The sequence below is a fragment of the Acomys minous genome (assembly GCF_964271855.1).
Source record: "Acomys minous genome assembly, chromosome: 6".
NCBI lineage: Eukaryota > Metazoa > Chordata > Mammalia > Rodentia > Muridae > Acomys > Acomys minous.
In genome coordinates this window covers 81098886-81122685 of record NC_140487.1, presented here as the reverse complement: position 1 = coordinate 81122685, position 23800 = coordinate 81098886, and the positions used below count along the sequence as shown (strand labels likewise).

Below are 23800 nucleotides of genomic sequence, written 5' to 3'. Positions count from 1 at the left end.
TGCGTTTTATTTTCTGATGTTTTTCAAGCCATCTAAAGGAACTCTCTATAGGGTTCTAAAGCCCATTATTATGGGATTTCCCATCACAAACTCTCTCCTGGAATACTTCCTGGATGACTTACCAAATCTGATGGCTTCTCAGTTTGTCCCTAGCATGAGAGATTTGTCTGTGTGCTTGTGCCACTCCTTGGAGTGCCAAGATGTTGTTTTCTAAATGAGCTCCCATACATTCTATTTTTCCAATGAAGACTCAGAAGCCAGATGCTGGGGTGTAAACATGCTAGCTCAGAGAGACAGAGAAAGCACATAGCTGACCTTCCTACTCAACTCACATAGAAGAAGAAAAAGCCCAAAGCCTCTTCTTTTCCATTCAGTCTTATATACCCTTTTCCCAAAGTCCCGCCCTTTCTCCTGGATTGCTGTCAGCTGGGTACTTGCTCTGCCTCTTGACCTAGGGTTCATTTTATTTAGCTCTTATTTACAGAAACCTCTTGGATTAAAGATGTGTGCTGGGGTTGACCACATCATAACCACCTGTTTATGATAAACATAAGGTTTTGAATTAAAGGTGCCGTGTTGGGGTTGAACATCTTTACAACTAGAAACAGGTTTTACTGAGTTCACTATCTCAGGTTCACAATGGAATCAAATGTCCTGAAACACCAAACTGTGTCTAAAGTCACATGTTCAGGGAGCCCTTAATGAAAGTGTTTCTGCTTGATTTTGAATTCTCAGCATCCAGAAGCAACCTTCTCCTATTTATTGCCAACATGGACATAGTCTGGTCTTCCCATTATAGACACAGCGCTGATGACATATAAAGCACAGGGCTGTAGCAAAGACAATTGTCTTTGGCTGCCTTTTGGCCATGAGTATGTCCAGTAGGCCAGGACATTGTTGGCCAAATGTTTCCACAAGGATATGACCACAGTGATCATAGCACTCTAGAGGGGCAGGGTAGAGCTCTACTCTCAGCTTGTTTAGATTGGCAATGCATTGCAGAAGGTCCTTCACTGCAGCACTGGAGAAGAGATTGTCATAGAAATTGACTCTGGTGAGCTGGGAACACTGGCTCAGGGCAGGCAGCAGGACACAGAGGTGAGAGTCCTCCAGACTGCAGTTGTCTAACTTCAGGGTCTCCAGAGTGTCTGCTACATTCTCAAGGAGAAGTCGGAGACCTGTGGGATGGGACGTGGATAAGAAAATACCACTGAAGTCCAGGTGTTTCAGTCGACAGAAACTCTGACATCGTGACAAGTATTTCAAATCTGACTGTGAGAGATGGCAGAGTATCATAGACAAGGACTCAAACTGGGTCTTCAGGCATCTGGAGAAATAAGAAGAAATTAGTTCTGGCTCATGGTATTGGAGGATATCAGTAAGGTTGACAATAGGAAAGATGGGGTCACATATGCACAGTAAATCTTTGCTTATGCTGAAGGTGAGCATTGGATGAAGAGCTCATAGGTGTCTGCTCATATTACTGTCTTCTGGGGCATAACACCATAAAATGTGATGATTTAGAAAACACATCTAGGACTTGAGAGATGGGTCAGAGGTTAAGAGCACTGATTGCTCTTCCAGAGGTCCTGAGTTCAATTCCCAGCAACCACATGGTGGCTCATACCATGTATGAAGTGATCTAATGCCCTCTTCAGGCCTGCAGGTGTAAATGCAGGCGAGCACTGTACATATCATAATAAATAATTCTTTTTAAAAATCACACATCTACAACTGCCAATCATCATTCTGTAAAAGAGACAATTACATCTTGCTTCATCGGTCCAGGAAGGCATAGTCAGAAAGGAGGATAACAGAAAGGTCATGGCATGTGTCCACCACAGATCATGCTTCTCCTTGTTATCTAGGACAACCTGTATCCAGGATATCAGTGCCCCACCCTTGGAACTGATGAAACCATATGCCACTGTCACTAGTTTCCATCTACTAGGTCCCAACCTTCATTTAAATCATCCTTCCCTCCAAGGGAAATCAAAGGCTGAGAGAGACATTAATGAAGGAACAAACTGGTTTCTATTTACAGAGATCAGGGTAAAGAACTCCAGTAGGAACCACAGATGTGGGTCCTCACCAGCTCAGGGCACTCTGCTCTGTCCTTTCTCCTTCATCATCTTAGATGGGATCAGAAAGAGGAATACCCAAACATCACTCAGTGCATCTGACCCACTTTTGCAGTTGTCATATTTGTAATGCAGCTCTGTATCCATCTCCTACTCCAGCTCAGACTCTGCTAAATGAATGGGAACTGAAAGAATGAGTTCAAATAAGAAGGAAAGAAGCACTGGGTGTTGTGGCACACATCTTCAATCCCAGCACTGCACACAAGGAGGCAGGCAAACTGCTGTGAGTTTGAGGTCAGCCTGGTCTACAAAACAAGTCCAGGACATCCAACACTACACAGAGTAGTCATGTTCGATAATACAAAATCAATAAATACATGGAAACAATACACACTTAGATACTATAATGAGTTATTAACTGGCACAATTCAGGTGCCCACTAATGCTCAAAAGGAAAGGTTTCTTGACATGGCAGAAACAGCTCACCATCCTTCCTTACCTGCACAACTGTTTCATGTTGTCAGTGAAAAGGTTGATGCCATTCATGTAGAGATGCTGGAGGCAGTTGAGTTTGGAGAACTGAGTAAGGAACTTGTTAAGACACTTCTCTATGGGTACCCTATCTGTGTTCAGATAGGCTAGACTAAGATGCAAAGTTCGAAGATTTCTCATCAGGCCAAGGTAAGGTGCAAAGCCACCGAGGAAGGGCCGGACCTGGTATATAAGTAGTTCCAATTCGTCAATGTAGTGTGGCTTGAAAATGTCCAGGACTTCCCTGACCATCTCTGTAGGGGAGTCACAGATCTGCATCTTAAGACAGCACATCTGTATAGAGCCCTTTTTCTTCTGGGCCCACTGCAACAAGCACTTTTGTTGTTCTTCCAACTGGTTGCAGAGGCTGAGGTCTGTGACCAACTTCAAAGGCTGCCTCTGGGAATTTCTAGGAAGGCGTTTTATTACTTGCTTCTTGCTTCCTTTCTCTGCTGAATGGGCTCCATCTTCTCTTCCAGCCCATATATCCCAGAAATTCTGGTGCACTTTCCTTAAGTCGAGCACTTGAAGCTTGCATCGTCTGTTAGGGAAAAATGTGAAGTTTTATACTGTAAACCAGTAACCAAAATGTAGGCAGTTTCTACCCGAATATGTCAGCTCCAACATAGCCCCTCACACCTGCCAGGCAAGGACTATTTGCCTAAGCCACATCTTCAGACATGTCCTGCTTCCCTCCATTTAGTATCTGTGGACTTGTCTCTTCCATATCGAAGAGAGACAGGGAAAGCCTCATTCTACTTGGGGTATATATACTCTGAACTGTCCTCCATTCCTGACTGTCATTATATCAGCTCTCAACTTGAGCAGTATTTCCACAGACCTCCGAGCCGAGGACATCAGATTATTCTGCCCACTTTGACCCCATTCCCCTTGACCTCACCTGTGTCTTACCTTCTAGCCTCCTTGGGCCTTGCTTACCTGGGATGAGTCTTCTGCATTAGCAGAATGTCTATGCCATCCAGCACAGCTTGCAAGGTCTCCACTTCAGCAGTCTTCATCAGTACCCCCACTGGAAGGCAGGGAAAGGGCCAGGCTGCCACCATTGCCTTCAATATTTTTGTGTGTCTGCCATCGAAGGCCTGCTTGAACAGTGGTGGGAAGAGCTCAATGGGCAGGTTCTCCAGAGCAGAGATGGATGCGGCATCATTCCTCAGCAGTCCCTGCATGGCCAGCTGCACAAGTGTGAGAGGGTTGTGCATCCTTATCCTGATAGATGTTCTGTCAGAGGGACCTGTTGAAACATTAGAAGACATAGTTTCAGGCTAATATGTGGAATTTTCTATTTGTCACATATCACATTCTTGAGGGGACTAGAGTCCACACTATGAGAATAGTGGGAAACTCAGAATTCCTAATCAGCCAGTCTGCTCATCTCAAAGCCAAATGTCCATTGATCTCGTCATGTATTCTCTCTTGTAAGATTCTACATATGCACAAAATAATGATGGGCTGTCCAACTAGGAACCCACCTCTGCTCCTCTGAATCTCATGCCTACTCACAAGGGTTATTCAAGAGCATATAGTTCAACCAGTCTCTTGGTCCAGGAAAAGACACTGAACAACTTTCCAGGCCCTCAAAATGTACTCTGTGCTGTGACATTCCCAAACTTTATGCTTTTTCTCTCAATATACTGATACATCCTGGGAAGTCTGAGTAAATATGTGAGACACCTGTCAGCACGCACTGCCTTCTGTTCCATTCAGAGACCAGTGAGGAAGCACTGGGCTATATTGTATTAATTTGGGGAATACAGTAAAATGTCCATAAACTAAAGGCCACCAGGCCACACAGTCAGATCATATCTGAAATTCAAAACCTCAGTGAGACATGCAACTTTCCCAAAAAGCAACTGGAAATCCAAGCTGTGAAATTATAGCACCTGCTAAATATGAGTCTTAGATAAGAAGCCAAACTGCTCTGAAGCTACAAGGAGGATTTCACATGTTGAATTGGGCTTCAGAAAAAGAAAGGAAATGATAACAAAAAAATCAAAATTCTTAAGTTTGTTTGGTTTCATGTTTTAAACTTTTACATTTTGTGTTGGTGTTGCCTACAAAGGAGTCTTGAGTGAAATTGGCTACCTTATAATCATATGTTGATCTCATATATAACCCATGCCTGTGCCAACTCCCCATGTTCCTGCCTGTGAAGAGGAGCATTGGGATTGTCTTTTTCCCCAACATTCATTGCTAATGCAGGTGCTTTAAAATATTGCATAGATGCCACACAAGCTAGCAGGAACCAATTAACCCAGCTCTTGGGTACAAGAATCACAAGCATTCTGGGTCAGTCTAATCTATATAGTTTATTTCAGGCTAGTCTAGGTTAGGGGAAATCAAGCAAAATAATTCTATGTCAGCTGGGCAGAGTAGTGCATGATTGTAGTCCCTGCAATCTGGAAAGCAGTTAAGGTGGATCTATATGTGTTCAGGCCAGCCATATCTACAAAGTGAGCCCAGGATAGACAAGGTAACACAGAGAACCCTTGTTTTAAGAAAGAAAAAAAGAGCTGGGCATGGTGTGCGTGCTTTAATCCCAGCACACAAGAAGGCAGAGGCAGGTGGATCAATCTGAGGTCAAGGCCATTCTGGTCTAAAACGTGAGACCATAACAGCCAAGACAAGTAGACAAAACTTTCTCAATATGTTACCCCTAAAAAAATATTTTAAATGTCTTCATTAAAATTGTATAGTGGCATGGGTCCCCACTGTGCAAGTGTTCTAACATTTAGTCGCATTCCCAAGTCATCTGTTTCATATTGTTTAACTTTAAGTACAAACAAGGTTACTTCATGCAGTCGAGTCAAGGCCAGAATGTGATCATTTATGTTGCTTCGGACATTAATTTGAGTTTCCAGGTCTGGTTGGTATAAGCTATCTGGCTCCTGCTTTGTATAGGAGAGAGAGAGAGAGAGAGAGAGAGAGAGAGAGAGAGAGAGAGAGAGAGAGAGAGAGAGACGGTTTCATGATCAGCTGTTACTTGTGGCTCTGGCATAAAGCCATCCCCAAAACTGTAGGCTACAATTAAGAGAAAATTTCAGTTCCCACAAAGGCAAAATCATACTCTGTAAAACATGAATTAAGATACTGTTAAAGGATTAAATTAGAAAAAAGGATTCTAACTGAAATTCTAAACTGAGCCTAGAAACCTGGACAGAGCCAGAAGGATCTAGAGTTCAAGGCCAGCCTTGCTTAGTTGAAACCCTGTCTCTGAAAACTCAAGAGAACAAAGAAACTGACATGTACCATTCCCATATAATGACAATTTCTCATTAAAGCCAAGTATACACACATTAAAAATTCTAAATTGGAATTGTAACTGGAATTTGATGGTGATAAGGCTAGTCCAACATGCAAGAAGCCTCTTGATAGAGGTGAGTGACTTACCTGATATGAACTCCTATACCAGGCAGGGTCAGGCAGCAACTCCAGGCTCAAGGAATGTGATCTTCTACTCCTCTGAGCCTTTTATACACCTTCCACATTGCCCCTCCCCATGTAGCCCCACCTCCCTTCCACAGGCTCCTATCTGATTGATCCAATGAGTCTCCACCCACTTAATCCAATTAAAGATTGAGTTTTCCTACTGTAGGTTGATTGATTCAGACCTTAGTGTGTGAAATAAAAAACACTGAAGAAGAAAGTCAAGATTCTGCTGGATGTGGTGGCGCTGCAATGCCAGCACTTGAGAAAGGCAGTCACATCTCTGTGAGTTCAGAAACACCCTGGTCTACAAAGAAAGTTCCAGGACATCCAGGGACACACACAGAGAAACCCTGTATGAAAAAGCAAGAAACGAACACACAAACAAAGCCAATAGCAAAAGGAAAGTCAAGTTTCCATTGGTACAAGATTGACCCATTTTCTACGTGTATCTACATACATTTTTATATATGGTATATTTGTGTTTGTGATTTTGGTGTCTGTATTATATTTCTTTCAGTGTGGGCTTTCTGTTATGGATACCTAGTTATATTGTTGTCTCAAAACAACAACAAAATAAAAATGAAACCGAAAACAGTAAAAATTCCACATGAATATTTTTCAGATGTGAGAAGGTTAAAGTGGGTGGTAGGTATTTGTGGTTCTAGGTATCAAGAAGTTTAATGGAACCATGTCTTGAGCAGGGAGTTTCAAAACATCATGATCAAGATGGATACTTTCTCTCAAAGTGTGAAAATCAACAGCAAAGCATTATATGATAAAAATCAAACAAAAAGAGTTTTATTAGTACACCTGTGTAATGCCAGCATGTCTTGCACACCTATGATCTCCCTTACAGACAGCATTTTCCAGGACACCCAGAGCTATACAGTGGGACTCTTGCAAAATATTTAATCCCAATGTTAAACCTGAGATTGTGAACTATAAAAAACTATTTGATCTCAATGAGATCCTGAGATTATTATCTTTCTTTTGTTTGGTATGGTTGAGCCCTAACACACACCTTTCCTCTAAGACAGGATTTACTAAAATTAACCATAGGATTAAAGACTGATGCCCCACAAGAGTTGTGATTAAAGGTGGGAACAACCAGAGCTGGGCGTGGTGGTGCACGCCTTTAATCCCGGCACTCGGGAGGCAGAGGTGGGCAGATTGCTGTGAGTTCGAGGCCAGTCTGGTCTACAAAGTGAGTTCAGGACAGCCAAGGCTCCAAAGAGACCCTGACTCGGAAAAAAAAAAAGGTGGGAACAACCAAAGACGTATTCCTTGTAACTGAAGGATTAGAAACATACTAAATTGTAGGGATCTTTAAATCTTACTAGATTTAAAGACATAGGCTGTAGCTACCCTGCTCTAATTTTTTGTCTTAGCTCCAACCACTCAAATCTGTAGAGACTAAGGAAAGAAGTTTCAACTGTTACAGGCTTTTAAACTTACTTAAAAGATTGCAAAACCGTGCCTTTCATTTCTCAACAAAAGTTCTCTCTGTGTATGTAGCCTTGACTTTATAAGACTTGCTTGGTAGAGCAGGCTTTCTTTGCATCCATAGAGATCCTCCCACACCTGCAAACTGAGTGCTGGGATTACAGGTGTGCACCATTGTGCGCTGATTCAAATCTTTTAAGAGTGTTTTTTAATACCATTAAAACTCTCCTTTTTGCAAGGCATGGTCATACACACATACACACATACACCTTTAATCCTAGCACTTGGGAGGCAGAGGAAGGCAGAATCTGTGAGTTAGAGACCAACCTCATCTACAAAGCAAGTCCAGGACAGTCAAGGCTACACAGAGAGGCCCTGTCTTGGAAAATCCAAAGCAACCAACCAAACAAACAACCACAACAAAAGAAAAGTCTCCTTCTTTTTTTAAGCAGAAAACTAGTCTTATATGTTACTTTGAACTAAATGTTCAAACTGTCTGGTGAGCTATTACCTCTCTTTAGGAGATCCATGGCTTTTCTTTTCCTGTGGAAACAAAGACCAAGCGTCTTACACAAAGGAACACACAACCTGCTTTCCCATCTGAGGTCAACAGATCTTTAAAATATACAGGCTGAATTATTTCAGCAGTGTTTCTTTTTTACTATTATCCAATGTCCTTCTGGAATTGCTGTTCCTTTCGATTAGCATTTTAAATTTGCTGGGTGTGGTTGCACATGCCTTTAATCCCAACACTCAAGAAGCAGAGGCAGGTGGATTGATGTGATTTCATTGCCAGCCTGCTCTATAAGGTGAGTCTAGGACTGCCAAGATTACACAGAGAAACCATATCTAGAAAGACCAAAAAATAAAAATTTTAGAAGTTGATAAAGCACTCTATAATCTGTCATTGGAGGTCTGTATTACCCTTTCTGTTTATTGACCACTTGTCCTGTAGGATTGTGTGGTAAACATATAATATGCTTTTAGTTGTAAGATGCAAAAAGCTGTTTCATGTTACTAGAGATGTATGCTGAAGCACTGTCAGTCTTAATTTTTACATGTATCCCCTTAATAGGCATAATTTGTAATAAAAGTGTAATTACCGAATCAGCCGTCTCTGAACTTAAAGTAGGTGCCCTTTAAAATCCCAAATATGTACCTATAGCATGATGCACATACTTTAGTTGTCCCTACTCTTCAAAATGAAACACGTCCATCTTCCAAATTTGGAAAAAATGTGTATGTTTGGGCTCAACTACACCAAAGAAAAGATGTATTTTTACAGTTCACAATCTGCGGAATCACAATGGGATCTAATATCCTGCCATATGAAACCCTGACTGGGGGTGGAGGATAGGGAGGGGAGCCTTATTAAAACACCTGAACAATCTCGGCCTGTGGTCTTAGCACCCCAAATGAAAACTCAGGAAGAGCTCACAGGTCATCTTTCTCCATACAGTTAGAATCTGTCAAATAACAAGACCAAATTCCATGCAGAAAACACTGGTGCCTTTCTTGAAGAAACAGTAGAAACCTCGGTGCATCAGAGGGGCTTTTAGCTCTCCCTTACCCAGTGACAACAAGAAGGCTTCTGAGTTAAATGCACTTGCGCCAAGACTGAAGACCCCAAGTTGATTTTAGGAACCCAGATGGAGAACAGTCACCTAAATGGATGTCTCTGACCTCCACCAGTGCACCATGGCAAATAGCCTAGCCAACAGTAATTAAAAATCAAACCATGCCAGAAAGTTGGGGAATGTTTTTAATCCCAACACTTGGGAAGCATAGCCAGGCAAATCTCAGTTGGTGACCAGCCTCATCTACATTGCACCTTCCAAGACAGCCAAGCTACATAGCAAAACCCTGTCTCCAAACACAAACACAAACACACAAAGGTCAAATAACACGTGGGAAAGTGTTCACTTCTTCCAAAATATATGTCCTCAGGACCAACGTTACATCACCATGCTTTAGAGCATGTGATTCTTAATGTGAAAAGAAAAGTGTTGGTTAGTTCAGTTTCTTTAAAACAAAAACAAAAAATAGCATTTTTTGTTTTAGAATTTCATAAGCATTGTTTTACATCATTTGTTCCCCATCTTCTCCCTCCCACAACAACTGTTTTATAACCTCTGAATTTCCTTTCAACCATGGGATCTACTCTATAGTAACAAATGTTACACACACACACACACACACACACACACACACACACACACACACACCCCTATAAAAAACCCTACTGTGTCCCTTTGGTGTTGATTGTATACACTTGTGTAGAGAATACCACTAGTGATAGGATAGATTGTCCCAGAAAATAAATAATTCTCTTTTAACCTTGTAGTTCTATTTTTTAATTTTTGCATTTTTAATCACAGGTTTAGTATGCTTAACTAATACTTCTCTTCTTCATTTTTCTATTTTTAAATTTAAATCTATTTTTAAATGTATTCACTTTACATATCAATCATAGCCCACTCCCTATTCTCCTCCTAGTCCTATCCTCACTCCGTCTTTCCCCTCGATGTCCATCCCCTCCTACTCAGAGAAAAGGAGCCCTTCTCCCATATTAACTGACCTCAGCCTGCCAACTCTCCACAGAAATACTTCCATCCTCTTCCTCTTTGGCCTGGTAATGCACCCCACAAGGGGGAAGTGATCAAAGAGCAGGCAACAGAGCCCTTGTTGGGGACAGACCCTGATCACTCTTGGCTCTATCCTAGGTCTCTGGGCCATTTGCCCTCTCATTTCTAGTCCTCTATGCAGTGTCAGCTTCTTCTCCTGACAGAAGTCTCAAACTGGACAAGGCATTGCTTAGCTTTTCTCACAATTTTTGTGCCACCTTTATTTACTCTATTGCATCAAAACTTCAAATACATCAAAGACATCAGTGTAAAACCATATACACTGAACCTTCTGAAGAGAATGTGGAGAATAGGATTAAACACATTGGTACAGGAAACAACTCCTGAGCAGTACACCAGTTGTGTAGACACTAAGACAGACAGTTAATGACTGGGGACTAATGAAACGGAAAACCTTCTGGAAGGCAAAATACATCGTCAATAGGACAAAATGTTGGCCTACAGAATGGGAAGAGATTTTTATCAAATCTACATCTGACAGAAGGATAATTTTCAAAATATATAAGGAATTTAAGAAACTAGACAGCAACAAAGCAAAAGGCCCTGTAGCTCTTTATCTTCCCTGGGGCCTGGTGAGAGACATAATTTAAGTTACTGCAAAAGGATTCAATTAGAAAGAATACACTAACTGGAATACCAGAATGAATCTAGAAACCTGGAAAGAGTGGAGACATCTATACTTCAAGGTCAGCCTTGCTTACCTTGACTCTACAAATTCAAGAAAACAGAAAATCTAACATGTAAATTCCATGTAATAACCATTTCTCATTAAAACCAAATTACACCAATATTAAATATTTTAAATAGGAAATGTAACTGTATCTTGATGGTGATAAGGCTAGCCCAGCATACAAGAAACCTCCAGATGGAGATGAGTGACTGACCTGATATGAACACTGGTGACAGGGCTACTATTCTCAGCTGAATCAGGCAGCAACTCCAGGCTCAGGGAATCTGATGTTCTACTAAAGCTCCTCTGATCCTTTTATACACTTTCCTCCTTGCCACGCCAGGTGTAGCCCCACCTTCCTTCCAGAAGCTCCTATCTGATTAATCCAATGAGTCTCTACTCACTTACCCCTAGTAAAATTGATCTTTCCTACTATAGGTTGATTGAAATAAAAAACACTGAACTATAAAATCAAGATTCTAGCCAGGCAAGGTGGCACACTCTCTTAATACCAGCACTTGGGAGGCAGAGGCAGGTGCATCTCTTTGAGTTTAAGGCCAGCTGGGTCTGCAAAGTGACTTCCAGAAAAACCAGAGCTAAACAGAGAAACCCTGTCTGAGGAAAAAATATGAGCTCATGTAGATTTCCAAATGAAGCAAGAGAATTTCATTCATAGCACCAAAATAATCCAGGCTGGGTTGGCCCTTCTGATCCTTTGTTTGTTTGTTTGCTTCTGAGACAAAGCTTCTCTGAGTATGATTTGCTTTGCTGACCTCCTTTTGTAAAGCAGGCAGGAATTCACATTGATCCTCCTGTCTCAGCCTCCTGAGTGCTGGGATTAATGGTGTGTACCTTCAAACCCAGCTTGCCAATATATTTAATTAACATATTTTGGTTTAGCTGGGTGTGGTGGTTCATGCCTTTAATCCCAGCACTCAGAAGGCAGAGGCACACAGATCACTGTGAGTTCAAGGCCAGGTGGTCTACAAAGTCAGTCCAAGACAGCCAAAGCTACACAGAGAAACTCTGTCTCAAAAAAGAAAAAAAATGTAATATTGATTATCTATAGGGGCATATAAACAAATTCTGGTGTTTAGAGGAGGAGGAAATATGTGTAACCCAATGTGGACAAAACTTCAAGAAGGGTCTGAGTTGGCTAGATACTTAGTTTGAGGATGGGTGTGGTTCCTCTGTATAGCCCCTGGCTGTGATTTAGAGAGATTTTCACACACCAGAGGGAAGAATTAGGAATTTGAAACCAAGACATGATGATTTAAAAATGTTAATTGAGGTCTTTTTTTATTTAGTCCCTTAACCAGATATCATTGAATAGGTATTTGTTCAGTTTCCACAAGGCTTTCTGTTGTTTATGTTGTTATTGTGTTCCAGCTTTAACACATGATGTTCTGATAAGATGCAAGGGATTATTGTGAAGTTTTTATATCTATTGAGGTTTGCTTTGTGACCAATTATATGGTCTATTTTGGAGAAGGTTCCATGAGGTGCTGAGAAGAAGGTGAATTCTTTTGTGTTTGGGTGAAAAGTTTAGTATATGTCCATTAGGTCTATTTGAATCGTGACATCTATTAGTTTCATTGTTTTGCTATTTAGTTTTTGCCACTATGATCTATCTCTTGGTGAGAGTAGGGTGTTGAAGTCTCTCACTATTTATATGTGGGGTTCAATATGTGATTTAAGATTTAATACTTTCTATGAATGTTGGTGCTCCTGTTTTGGGGGCATAGATGTTTAAGTTTGAGATATCATCGTGGTATATTTTTCCTTTGAAGAATATGAAGTATCCTTCCCCATCTCTTTTGATTAGTTTTTGGTTGAAAGTCTATTTTATTAGATACTACAATGGCTACTCCAGCTTGTTTCTTGGGTCTGTTTGTTTGGAGTAACTTTTTTCCAGCCCTTTACTCTAAGGTAATATTTATCTTTATTACTGAGGTGTGTTTACTGTACATCAGCAGATTGATGTGACTTGTTTTCACAGCCATTATGTTAGCCTGTGTCTTTTCATTGGGGAATTGGGGCCATTGATATTGGGAGCTATCAGTTATCTATTATTTTGGGGTTGGTCGTGGTTCTCTCTCTCTCTCTCTCTCTCTCTCTCTCTCTCTCTCTCTCTCTCTCTGTGTGTGTGTGTGTGTGTGTGAAAGAGAAAGAGAGAGAGAGCACACTTCCTATCTATATCTATTGCTTTTGTGGATGTGGTGTTACTTATTTCCTTCATTTTTCTGTATAAGTTACTTTCCTTGGGTTGGAGTTTTCCTTCTATTTCCTTCTGGAGAGCTGGATTTGTGGTTAGGTACAGTTTTAACTTGTTTTTGTGGTGGTTGTTGTTTCTTTGTTAGTTTTTTCATCGAATATTTTACTTTCACTGTCTAGGCTGACTGAAAGTTTTACTGGATATAGGAGTCTACGTTGGTATCTGTGGTCTCTTAGTGTCTGTATGATGTCAATCCAGGCCCTTCTGGCTTTCATAGTCTCTGTTGAGAAGTCAGGTGTAATTCTGTTAAGTTTGCCTTTATATGTAATGGCCTTTTTCTTTTGCAGCTTTTAATAATATTTCTTTGTTCTGTACATTTAGTGTTGGGATTATTATGTGGTGGGAGGATTTTCTTTTTTGGTTCCATCTATTTGGAGTTCTATAGGCTGATTGTATATTTATGGGCATTTCTTTAGGTTAGGGAAGTTTTCTTCAATGATTCTGCTGAAAATATTTTATGGGCCTCCAGTTGGAAGTCTTCTTTTTCTTCTATTGCAGTAATTCTTAGATTTGGTCTATTCATAGTGTTTCAGATTTCTTGGATATTCTGTGTCAGGAGCTTTTTAGATTTAAAATTTTCTTTGACTTTCCTGCCCATTTCTTCATTCATAGCTTCTGTCCCTGATATTCTTTCTTCTATCTCTTAAATTCTGTTGGAAATGCTTGTGTCTGTAGATCCTGTCCTCTTCTTCAGGTTTTTTTTTCCAGGATTATCTCTGATTGCATTTTCTTCATAGCTTCTATTTCCATTTTTAGATCTTGACACCTTCTATTCATTTCTTTCTCCTGTTTGAGTGTAGTTTCTTTAAGTGATTCATTCAGTTCTTTCATTTCTTTCTTGGTGTATTCCTGTTATAGTTTGGGGGATTTATTTTCATCCTTGAAATCCTTCTATTGTGTGTCAGATGGTATAGTATCTCCAGGGCTTGTTGTGCTGGTGGTACTGCTGGATTGTGGTGGTCCTGGGTTGATTGTGTTCTTACTCTACTGTGTACTTCTTGACTGGTTAGTCATATCTTTTAGGAGTTAATACATATTAAAAAGGTGTTTATTAGCACAGTATAAACTTTTATAATAATCCATGGACAAGATTGGGGATGTGTTTCCTTGCAAATATGCTGTGTAGCAAGCCTGAGGGCCTGCAGTGCACCATGAGGCTTCACATACACACACACACACACACACACACACACACACACACACACACACACACGCATGCACACACACATGCACACACACATATTGATAATATATTTTTATGAAATAACCTACAAATAGAAGATTGTGGTACCTGGGCTCAAAGACCTCATCCTTTTGCCAATCTCATGCTCTTCTTTTCCAATCAGAGAAATGACTAAATGGACTCAAGTTTAGCATAAGGGTTGAGTCACACTTAAAATGCAAGATTGCTTTAACATAGGGGATGGACTGAATGCCAGTCAGGCATGGGGCCATGTACCCTCAATTCCTAGCACCAGGAAGAAAAGGCAGGAGACTTCTAGAGTGGTAAAGACAGTCCTTGACAATATATTTCAACTCTTGCATTAATCTTGTGACAAACAATGAATGACAGACTCCTCATACACATCTGGCTTAGGTCAGCAAATAAATACCACTTGGAAAGCCATCTTTCCTTACATCTTGCCAGGTTCCAATCAAAGGCAGAGCTGATCCAGTCATAGAAAAAAAGACATGGCAGGTTATGGTACCACACAACTATAATCCCAGCACTTGAGTGGCCTAGAGACATGATTTTCTGAGTTCTATGCCACCCTGTTCTACAGACAGTTCCAGGATAGCCAAGGCTACTGAGAGAATCCCCATCTGAAGAAAGCAGTTGTGAGACAATATACATGGCTGAGTCTTACTCCTATGTGACCCACATGGCTTTTGGTGTTAGTCAGTTTGGGGTTACTGTTTCTGACAATAGATGTGCACACAAAATCTTTATAAAACATCAAGGGATAGCTGGGGCATGGTGGTGTATGCCTTTAATCCCAGCACTTGGGAGACGGAGGCAGAAGCTGGCAGATCATTGTGAGTTCCAGGACAGCCAAGGCTACATACACACACACACACACACACACACACACACACACACACACACACACACACAAAACCAAACCATCTAGGGATTTTGTCTTCCGGTTTCTATTGATGCAATGAAATATTATGACACAAAGCAAGCTGTGAGGAACAAGTTTTTTGTCTTACATTTTCACATTGTGGTCCATCACTGAAGGAATCCTGGACAGGAATTGGAAGGGCTGGAACCTTGAGGCAGGAGCTGATACAAAGGACGCTGGAGGATTTTGCTTACTGCCTTGCTCTCCTATGGCTTGCTGAGCTGGCTTTCTTATAGAACACAGAAACTGTAGGCCCAGATAAAAGGAAATATTTATTTATATGAAGGGCTGAAGATGATCACTCCTTCACTTGGAGCACTGGCTGTTTTTCTAGAGGACATGGATTTGAGTCCCAGTACCTTAAAGGCAGCTCACACCATATTGTGACAGAACAAGACAAGGCCTTGATTACTCAATTTTTTTTTATTCTTGCTGAGGTCATTTCAGGTTTATCTAGAATTTTATCTCCTTGATGGTAAATCCTATGGAACATTAGTCAACTCTATTCTGGGAACTTAAAATCAGGATATTATAGCTAAGTTACTTTAGCTTGTTTGTTTTGGAAATCCTTATAGCACACTGCTCATTTTAGCTTCCTTTAGACAGCTTGCTTCTGTGAAGTCCCACTTCAGCTGTCTAATGTGGAAAATTGGTGCTCTTCACAGGTTAGGCTAACACCAAGCATCTAGAATTCTTAGGTGTGGTCCCAGCTGGCTTCCATAAAAATTTATAACTGGCTATGAACTGAGTCAATATGAGTATCTTTGGTGGGCTGCCTGTCACAAGATATACTTCTCTTTCCAAAGGTCCAGACACCATCTTTTGATCTCTCCAACCACACGTGTGTTACACACATATCTTCAAACAAACTCTCATACATATAAAATGAAAATGTAAAAAAATAGCATAATTGACTATTTGATTTAGGCCAGCATAAAGCAGCATTCATGAAGGATCCTTAAAGAGATTATAAGCCATCAGGAAAGCAAATGTCCTCAGATTTGATGGCTAGGCCAGTAAACCCAGGGTGGGGTGGGAAGGTGCTCTCAGAAATAAGGAAGTTGAGATCATCTTGAGCTACTGGAGACCTTGTCTTCACAAAAGAAATGAATAAGAACCAGAGATCACTAACATGGCAGTGAGGCCATTCCCATCTCCCTTTTACAGCCCCTCCCCTAACCACAGGATGTCACTCACAGGCTGATTTGGTTGAGTCTCCACCCAGTTAATCCTAAATAGCATTTTTGTGTGTCCAGATTATCAGAATCAGGTCACCCTCAGAAGAGTGAACAGAGACTAGGGAGAAAGACTTGAACCCATTCATGACACCCTGCACCCAGCTTCTCAGTTGGCTGAGGCAGGAGGGGGAAACATATGCTTCAATCCCTAGGACTGTAAAAGAAGCAAAGAGCCTTTGGGATGACAGAAAAGCTGCCATAGATCCAAATCAGTCTTTTAATATGTTTTTCCTGGCTGTAAACTTGTGCCCAGGCTGACTTGCTACTTGTTACATAACTATTGATGACCATGAAAACCTGACTCTCCTGACTCCAACTCCCATGCTAGAACACAGGCTTTTCACACCATGCCCACTGTAGTGTAGGGTGGTAGGGTGTTGAGGGGATGGAGGGTTAAGCTCGGGTCTTCAGCACACCAGATGAGATTTTACCATTTCAGGTATATCACTAATCTTTTGTTGTTGTTGTTGTTGTTCTCTGAGGTACAGTTTCACTCTGGAAATCCGACTGACCTGGAACTCTCTAAATAACCTAGGCTGGTTTTGTGGAGTTGGTAATGGTGATGTGTGAATGTGTTATTCTTCCTGTCATGTCATCCATGTGGTATGAAACCACTGAACACCTCATTTATCTTCCATGGTGTGGGGAGGGAAAGAGCTCAGACTCTGGGCATCCAGAGGCCCAGGGTGTGATCATTTATCCAAAATTATGACTCATGAAACTGGTTTAATAACATGTACTACAAAAGCTTCTATTTTTTGTATCAAATACTATTTGGCTCTTAAACCACTTTTCCACATGGTGCCATTGTACTTCGTGCCTTTTCCCCTTCCAAACGAAGCTGCTACATCATATTCCTACTCCCCTTTATGCCATAACCTTCTGTGTCTGCTTAATGAGACAGCCCTCCTGTGGACTTCATCTCTGAGTGCCCAGAAATAGCCCTGTCCCATTTCTGTCTCTGCCAAAAAAAGAAAAGTGTGGTCTCTAGTCATAAAGTATGGTGCAGGCATTGGTAGTAAAGCACACAGACTTGGGCTGCCTTATGGCCCTGAGGAAATCCATGAGCACAGGCCAGAGTTGGGCACATCTATCTTCGAGGACATGACCCATGTCATCACAGCTCTCCCAAGGGACAGGGTACAGCTCCACTGTCAGCTGCCTTAGATTTTTCGTGTCATAGAAAAGGTCCTGAAGGACAGCCATGAAACTGTCATTGCCACAGAAATTGATCTTAGTGAGGTGGGTGCACTGGCTCAGGGAAGGCAGAAGGGAACTGATCTGGGAGTCCTTCATCCTATAGCCCTCCAACTCCAGACTCTTCAAAGTGGCTGTAGCTCTTTCCAGAAGAATGTGGAGAGCTCTAGTACCAAAATGGGATACTACCACACCACTGAGGTTCAGGTGTGTGAGCTGAATGAGGTCCAAGCTCATGGGTAGATGATTCAAGTCTTCCTGTGAGCCTGGCAGTGAGTGATGGACAATGTCTCCCAGGGGGCCTTCAGGTACCTAGCGAGAGAAAAGGGGTGCACTGAGGAAAATGGACTTAGAAAGTGCTAGTAACAGGCTCACACTGAGAAGGGTTAGCATTGCTCATGTTCAGTCTGACCACATGATAGAGTTGCACTCAGGATGCTGCCAGGGTCTTATCACTCAAGTTACAGCATTCTAAACCAAGGCCAGTCAGCATCATAATGGAGTGGTAGAGTACATGCACTCTGACACCCCTTTACTAAAAAAGAAATACCCAGAACTGGCCATCTCTGGGCTACAGAGCACATACAGGAAGGAGAAAATCAATGAGCACCTAGCTGCATACTTGGAGTGTCTCTGCAGAGCTTCTAAACATGTATGTCAACAGCACAGACTTTTTACCTCTTCAGACTGATTCCCTCTCACCACAACCTCTGACACTCAACCCCAGTGCAAGATATTCCACAACTACTGAGCCTCCACCTAGGCTCCACACAGTCTTTCCCTACACAGACACAAAGGAAGGCTGCCACTCTTTTATAGACTCTTCAGTACTGATAGGCCACTATGTCTAACTAACATCTAGGTTCCCTACCTACAGAGCACAGAGAAAGTCTTTGCTCTGATCCACAGGATAGCTCCCCATCTTACCTCGGCAACATCTTCAAGTTGCCTTTTAGAAAGAGGATGTCATTCATATAGAGATGCTGGAGACAATTGAGGTTGAAGATCTGAAGAGGGGGCTCACTGACACACTTCTTTTCTGGCAGTGTAAGGTCATCATTGGAGATAGTCTTGTAGATTGACAGGAGGAGTTTGCAAAGACTTCCCAGCTGCCACCAGGAATTCACTTCCAACTCCTGGATACAGTCTGTATCTAGTATCTTCAGGATCTCTATGACAGTGTAGATGGGTGAGCCTCTGATCTTCAGCTCTCTACAGCACAACTGTACTAGGCCATTTCTCAGCCCGACCCACTTCAGCAAGTATTTGTCTGGTTCCTTGAGATGCTCTCCGTAGAGGTTGATATCAGCTAACACCATCAGGGGCTGCCTCACCGTGCACATTGGATGGTCTTCCCTTGGTTGCTTCTGATTTCTGTCCTGTGGGGTACAGATGTCAACTGTGCCTCCAGTCTGTACATCCCAGAAGTTTTGGTGCACATTTCACAAATCAAGCACTTGGAGTTCCTACCTCCTTTGAGAAAAACAGATAGAAATCTCAAGAGCTAGGGTCAGATCCCATCTAAGGCTGCTACACTCCCAACTCACCTGTCTGTAGACAGTTACAGATTCTCGGTCTCATGCCCTGGATGGGTTCTTTGCCTCATTGGGCTCTATAGCTCTCCTTTACTGCCCACTACTATGTTTCCCTTGAGTGCTCCCTGATCCCATTGTGCCTGGACAGGATCTTCCTTCTATGACTGTACTGAACTAAGCTGCCTTTCAAAACCCCTCTGTTTTGCAGAAGTTTGTGAGCTCTGAAGCCTCTGCAGTCCTCTACTGGTGCAGTGAGAAACCATCATCCACATGAGACCCATGGTTTCTGACTCTACTTGTCCGATGACTGAACCTCCAGGACAGTAGATGGGTCTTGCCTACCTGGGGTGAACCTTATGTGTTATGAGAAAGTCCAGTGAATCCAGCACAGCCTTCAAAGTCTCCATGTGTGTGGTCTTCACCAGAGTCCCCATGGGGAGGCAGGGAAAGGGCCAGGCTTCCACCATTGCCCTCACAATGTTAGTCTGTCTGACAGCGAAAGCCTCCTTGAAGAGTGGTGGGAAGAGCTCCATGGGCAGGTGATCCAGAGCAGAGATGGCCAACACATCATCTCTCAGCAGCCATTGCACTGCCAGCTGCACAGGTGCAGGCTGGGCTGAGAAACTCATTCTTATATATCCTTAGCATCCAGAATCTTGGGGAGTCTTCTATGGAAGAACACATTTTCAGACTAAGTCTTAGGAAGCTCTTCATCTGCCCAATCAAAGGGCTCACTCAGGGGCAGGATGACAATTAAGACAATTCCTGATGCACACTTTACACTCTGCCACTACTATCTCTTTGTATCAAACCATAAGTTAAAATACAAGACCAAAATTCCAAACAGGCAGTGTTTGGCAGCATACACCTCTAATCCAACCACTCAAAGCACAAAGGCAGGGGGACCAATGGGTTCTATGCCAGCGTGGTCTCCAAAGTGAGTCCAGGACAGCCAGTGTACACAGAGATACCCTGTCTCAAGAAAAAAACAACAACAACAACATCTGTGAAACTCATGGCTGGCAGCCTGGATAAAATCACAAATGCACATGTGACCACACATTCCCAGTGGGCTCATCTAATTCCCCCTATTCCTCCATCCCATTGGAAAGGCATTCATCCCAAAAGTTTAGCCTCAGACAGTTGTGGAAACAGATCCTGACATCCTCTCCAGGCCCTCCTAGAAAGAGTGGAAAAGTCACATGGTCCTCCTCCCCACATTATGCTTTAAAAACCTAAGGCTCTGCTAGTTGCACCTCGAGCACTATTACTTATTCATCACAATCCTTTGCATCCTGCAGTGCGACATTCTGCCTAGTGCAGCAAGTAGAGACTGAGGAAGTGAACTGTGACCTCCCCATGTCCAGGCTGCATCAATGTTTCAAAGACAGTCTGCAAACTCCTCAAAATGTCATAAGTGATAAACCCAGGCAATCTTGTGCAGAATGAACGGGTAAATGATGGGCTATACACACTACTTAGTGATCCCAAGACCATCCTGTATTACAGGAGACCATGACTCAGGAAAAGAAAAAAATTATACAATTGATGTAAACAAGAGGATATCAAAAATATCTCCTCAGTTCACATCGAAAGGTTCAGCCTTTTGGGAAGCAGGAGGCTTAGCAGAAGTTCAAGGACACCTTTTCTTCAAATGAGACACTGTCTCAAAACTAAGCACAAATGTGGACTTGATAGGAATCTTCTCTGATGAACCATGCTGGCAACCCCAACACTCAGGTCCTGAGAGAGAAAGAACACGACCTCTCACGTAGTTAGTCAAGGCCAGCCTAGCAACAGGGCAGGCCTGAATCAATCATAGGGCATACTAACTGACAACATTGCATATGTATATATATTTATATACTTTATTCAGATTACATCCCAGTTGCTATCCTCTTGCTTCTAATTTCCTGTTACCACCTTCTCTACCTCTTCCACCCCATTCTCATTCTCTAGATCTGTGACAGAAGAGGATCTGCTTTCCCATCATATGACCACAGCCAATCAGGGATCATCCCAATAATCTGCTTTTCCTTCCTCTGTGTGCCTGCTGGGCCTCCCCACCAACAGGAAGTGATCAAAGCAGAGCACCAGAGTTCATGTTAGAGGCAGTCCCCACTATCCCCACAGTCATGGAGAATGAATGAGCTCTCTATTGCTTATATATGAACAGGAGGGTCTAGGTTTACGGCATTTATTGAAATTGGTTAGTGCAATAGTTTGTAGAGACACCCCTGGGTCCAGATCAGCCAGCCCTCACTGTCTCCTTGTGAAGCTCCTGAGCCCTCTGGGTACTCTCCCACAACCCTCACCGCCTTACCCTCTCTTCTCCCCCTTCCCCCTCCTTGATACTCCCATACTCCTCCATTTCCCCTTCCCTCCTCCCCCACCCTGCCATGCTTCCATACCATTCTCAGTGCTCTGCCCAAAAATGAAGAAGTCTCCAAACCAATGAAAGGATCAAAACCTATATCCTGAATCTACTCCTATGAAGAGACTGAAATGAGAATTCCAGGTCCCATCTTGGTGCTAGTGTCAGCTATAGACACTGCCTATTCTGGGTGAGGTAGGGTGTCTCTATTGAGGTGGGAATTTACCAGAGATTGGTAGCTGTGTTGGGTCTCCAGTTCCTAGAAGGCCAGGCAAGTAACTATTGCTCCAGGGCTCTAATTTCTTCTCTGGCTTCTCTGACCCTTTTATGCATCTTCCTATGCTCACTGCTCACTTCTCTTTTGTAGGCCCTCCTCCCAACCATAAGCTGCACACTGATTGGTAGATTGAAGGTCTACCCTGAACCAGGCCTTGGTGGTACATGCCTTTAATCCCAGCACTGAGAAGTAGGGGCAGGAGGATCTCAGAGTTCCAGCACAGCCCTGTTTACTAATTCAGTTCAATGACAGCCTGGGCTTCACAAAGAAATGCTGTCTTTAAAAAAATCTGTTAACCTCATTTGTAATTTTTTTTAACTTGTAGATTGATTGGATCGTAAGGTGAGATAGGCAAAGGTCTGAGCCTAGGAGAAATTCAGGGCAACCTCTAGGTTACCTCTCCACAAACTCTGATTCCTAAGATTTGTTTACATAACTATTTTGGATATTTTTTGAGAGGACCCTACACTATCGCTTACTCCTTCCTAAAACTTATTATATAGCCTAATCTGACATCCAACTCTCAGTAATCCTCCTGCCTCAGCACTTGGCTATGAAGTAAGATTATGGAAGATACTTGAACTATCTTGCTGGTATCATGGAGTTCTGATGATGGGTCAGCTCAAGATTTAGTTTGTGTCTAACATAATGGACATACAAACCTGAATACCATGATCAAGGGGCCTGTGTCCTAGTCAAAACAATCAGTCTCTTTGAATTTATTATCTGAGCTGGAGCCTGTGGCAAGCATCTACTGTAAGAGAAACTAAGAAAAGTAATGGATCAAGGTGGAGACACACACTTTTAATCCCAGCAGTCAAGGAATGGGTCAAGGTGTCGATATACACCTTTAATCCCAGCGGTAGGGAGTCAGAGTCAGGATGACCTCTGAATTCAAGGTCAACAGTCTATAAAGGGTGTTCCAGAATGGACTGTGCTAGACAGAGAAATCCTGTTTTTAAAAACACAGAAAGATTTAAACATGAATGGAAGAAGGCAGGAAGGAAAGATGGGAGGAAGTAAGGATGGAGGGAGGGTGAACTAGAAGACAGCTTGGGTACATGGGTGTGGTTGCACTGCCAGCTGGAGTTTTTCCACTGGAAGAATGTTTGTTTAGCTTTAAAGTAGCTCTCGGTTCCTTTCTGAGCTCCTTATTAAACAAACCATTGTCTTTGTTGGTGAATTAGATGCTTCTTCTCCTACAGTAGATGTCTGTAGAACCTGGATCCTGGATAAGTCTCCTGGTAAAATAATGGCAAGTATGGAGAATAAAGTTGTAACTGTAACTTTTATTACTCTGACTACTTGTCACTGAGGTTTACTACCTAATTTTTTTTTCAGAGACGGGTTTCACTGTTGATTCTGTACTCATGTTTAAACCAGGCTAGCCTTGAACTCAAATCCACCTACCTCTGCCTCATAGTATGCTGGGATTATAGGCATGCTCTACCGCACACAGATGGCTTATTGTCTTTGCATGCTGACCTAGGTAGATCTAGTCCTGGAAGCTGGAATCTAGCCTCCAGATGATCTAACCTGGGCCTAGAATGTCTTCAGTATCTGGGATTTAGTAATGAATAAGCTCATCCTTTCTAGCTCTTTCTGAATTCTGGATGGCTGGATCAACTCAGCTCTTCTGGCTCAAACTCCTCTCCTAGCTGACTGATTCAGATTGACTTCTGTCTCCTCTTACTGACTTACTCTTCTTGGCATCATACTAATTTTGGAAGTATGTTCTAACCTTCTGACTCCTCATTTTCCAGCAAATTTTGTCTTTACCTCTTTCTACCTTGTTTCCTCTCTGCAACTGGGCTCTGCACAACTTTTTCCATAAAACAGCCTCTGAATTGCATGAACTGAACCATCATGAACTCAACTTCACTGCACTGCCTCTCAATTCACTGAATCAACTTTAGTGCCTGAATGCAACTCAGAGATTTGTATGCTTCTGCCTCCTGAGT

General features: G+C 42.3%; 1 protein-coding gene across 2 annotated transcripts in view; it reads right to left on the bottom strand.

The window, feature by feature from the left end:
* Positions 1–265: 265 nt before the first annotated feature.
* LOC311600664 (PRAME family member 12-like) overlaps positions 266–23800 on the bottom strand; it is a 37981-nt gene continuing 14446 nt past the window's right edge. Inside the window, exons 1-4 of one of the 2 annotated variants that reach the window (XM_084787632.1) lie at positions 6021–6161; positions 3552–3864; positions 2581–3153; positions 266–1327 (exon numbers count right to left, since the gene is read on the bottom strand). In XM_084787632.1, the coding sequence (XP_084643758.1) occupies positions 760–1327; positions 2581–3153; positions 3552–3832 (1422 nt within the window). In that variant the 5' untranslated portion in view covers positions 3833–3864; positions 6021–6161 and the 3' untranslated portion in view covers positions 266–759. Of the gene's footprint in view, positions 1328–2580; positions 3154–3551; positions 3865–6020; positions 6162–23800 lie in introns of those variants that run through there. The other variant, XM_084787633.1, reaches the window with a different exon arrangement.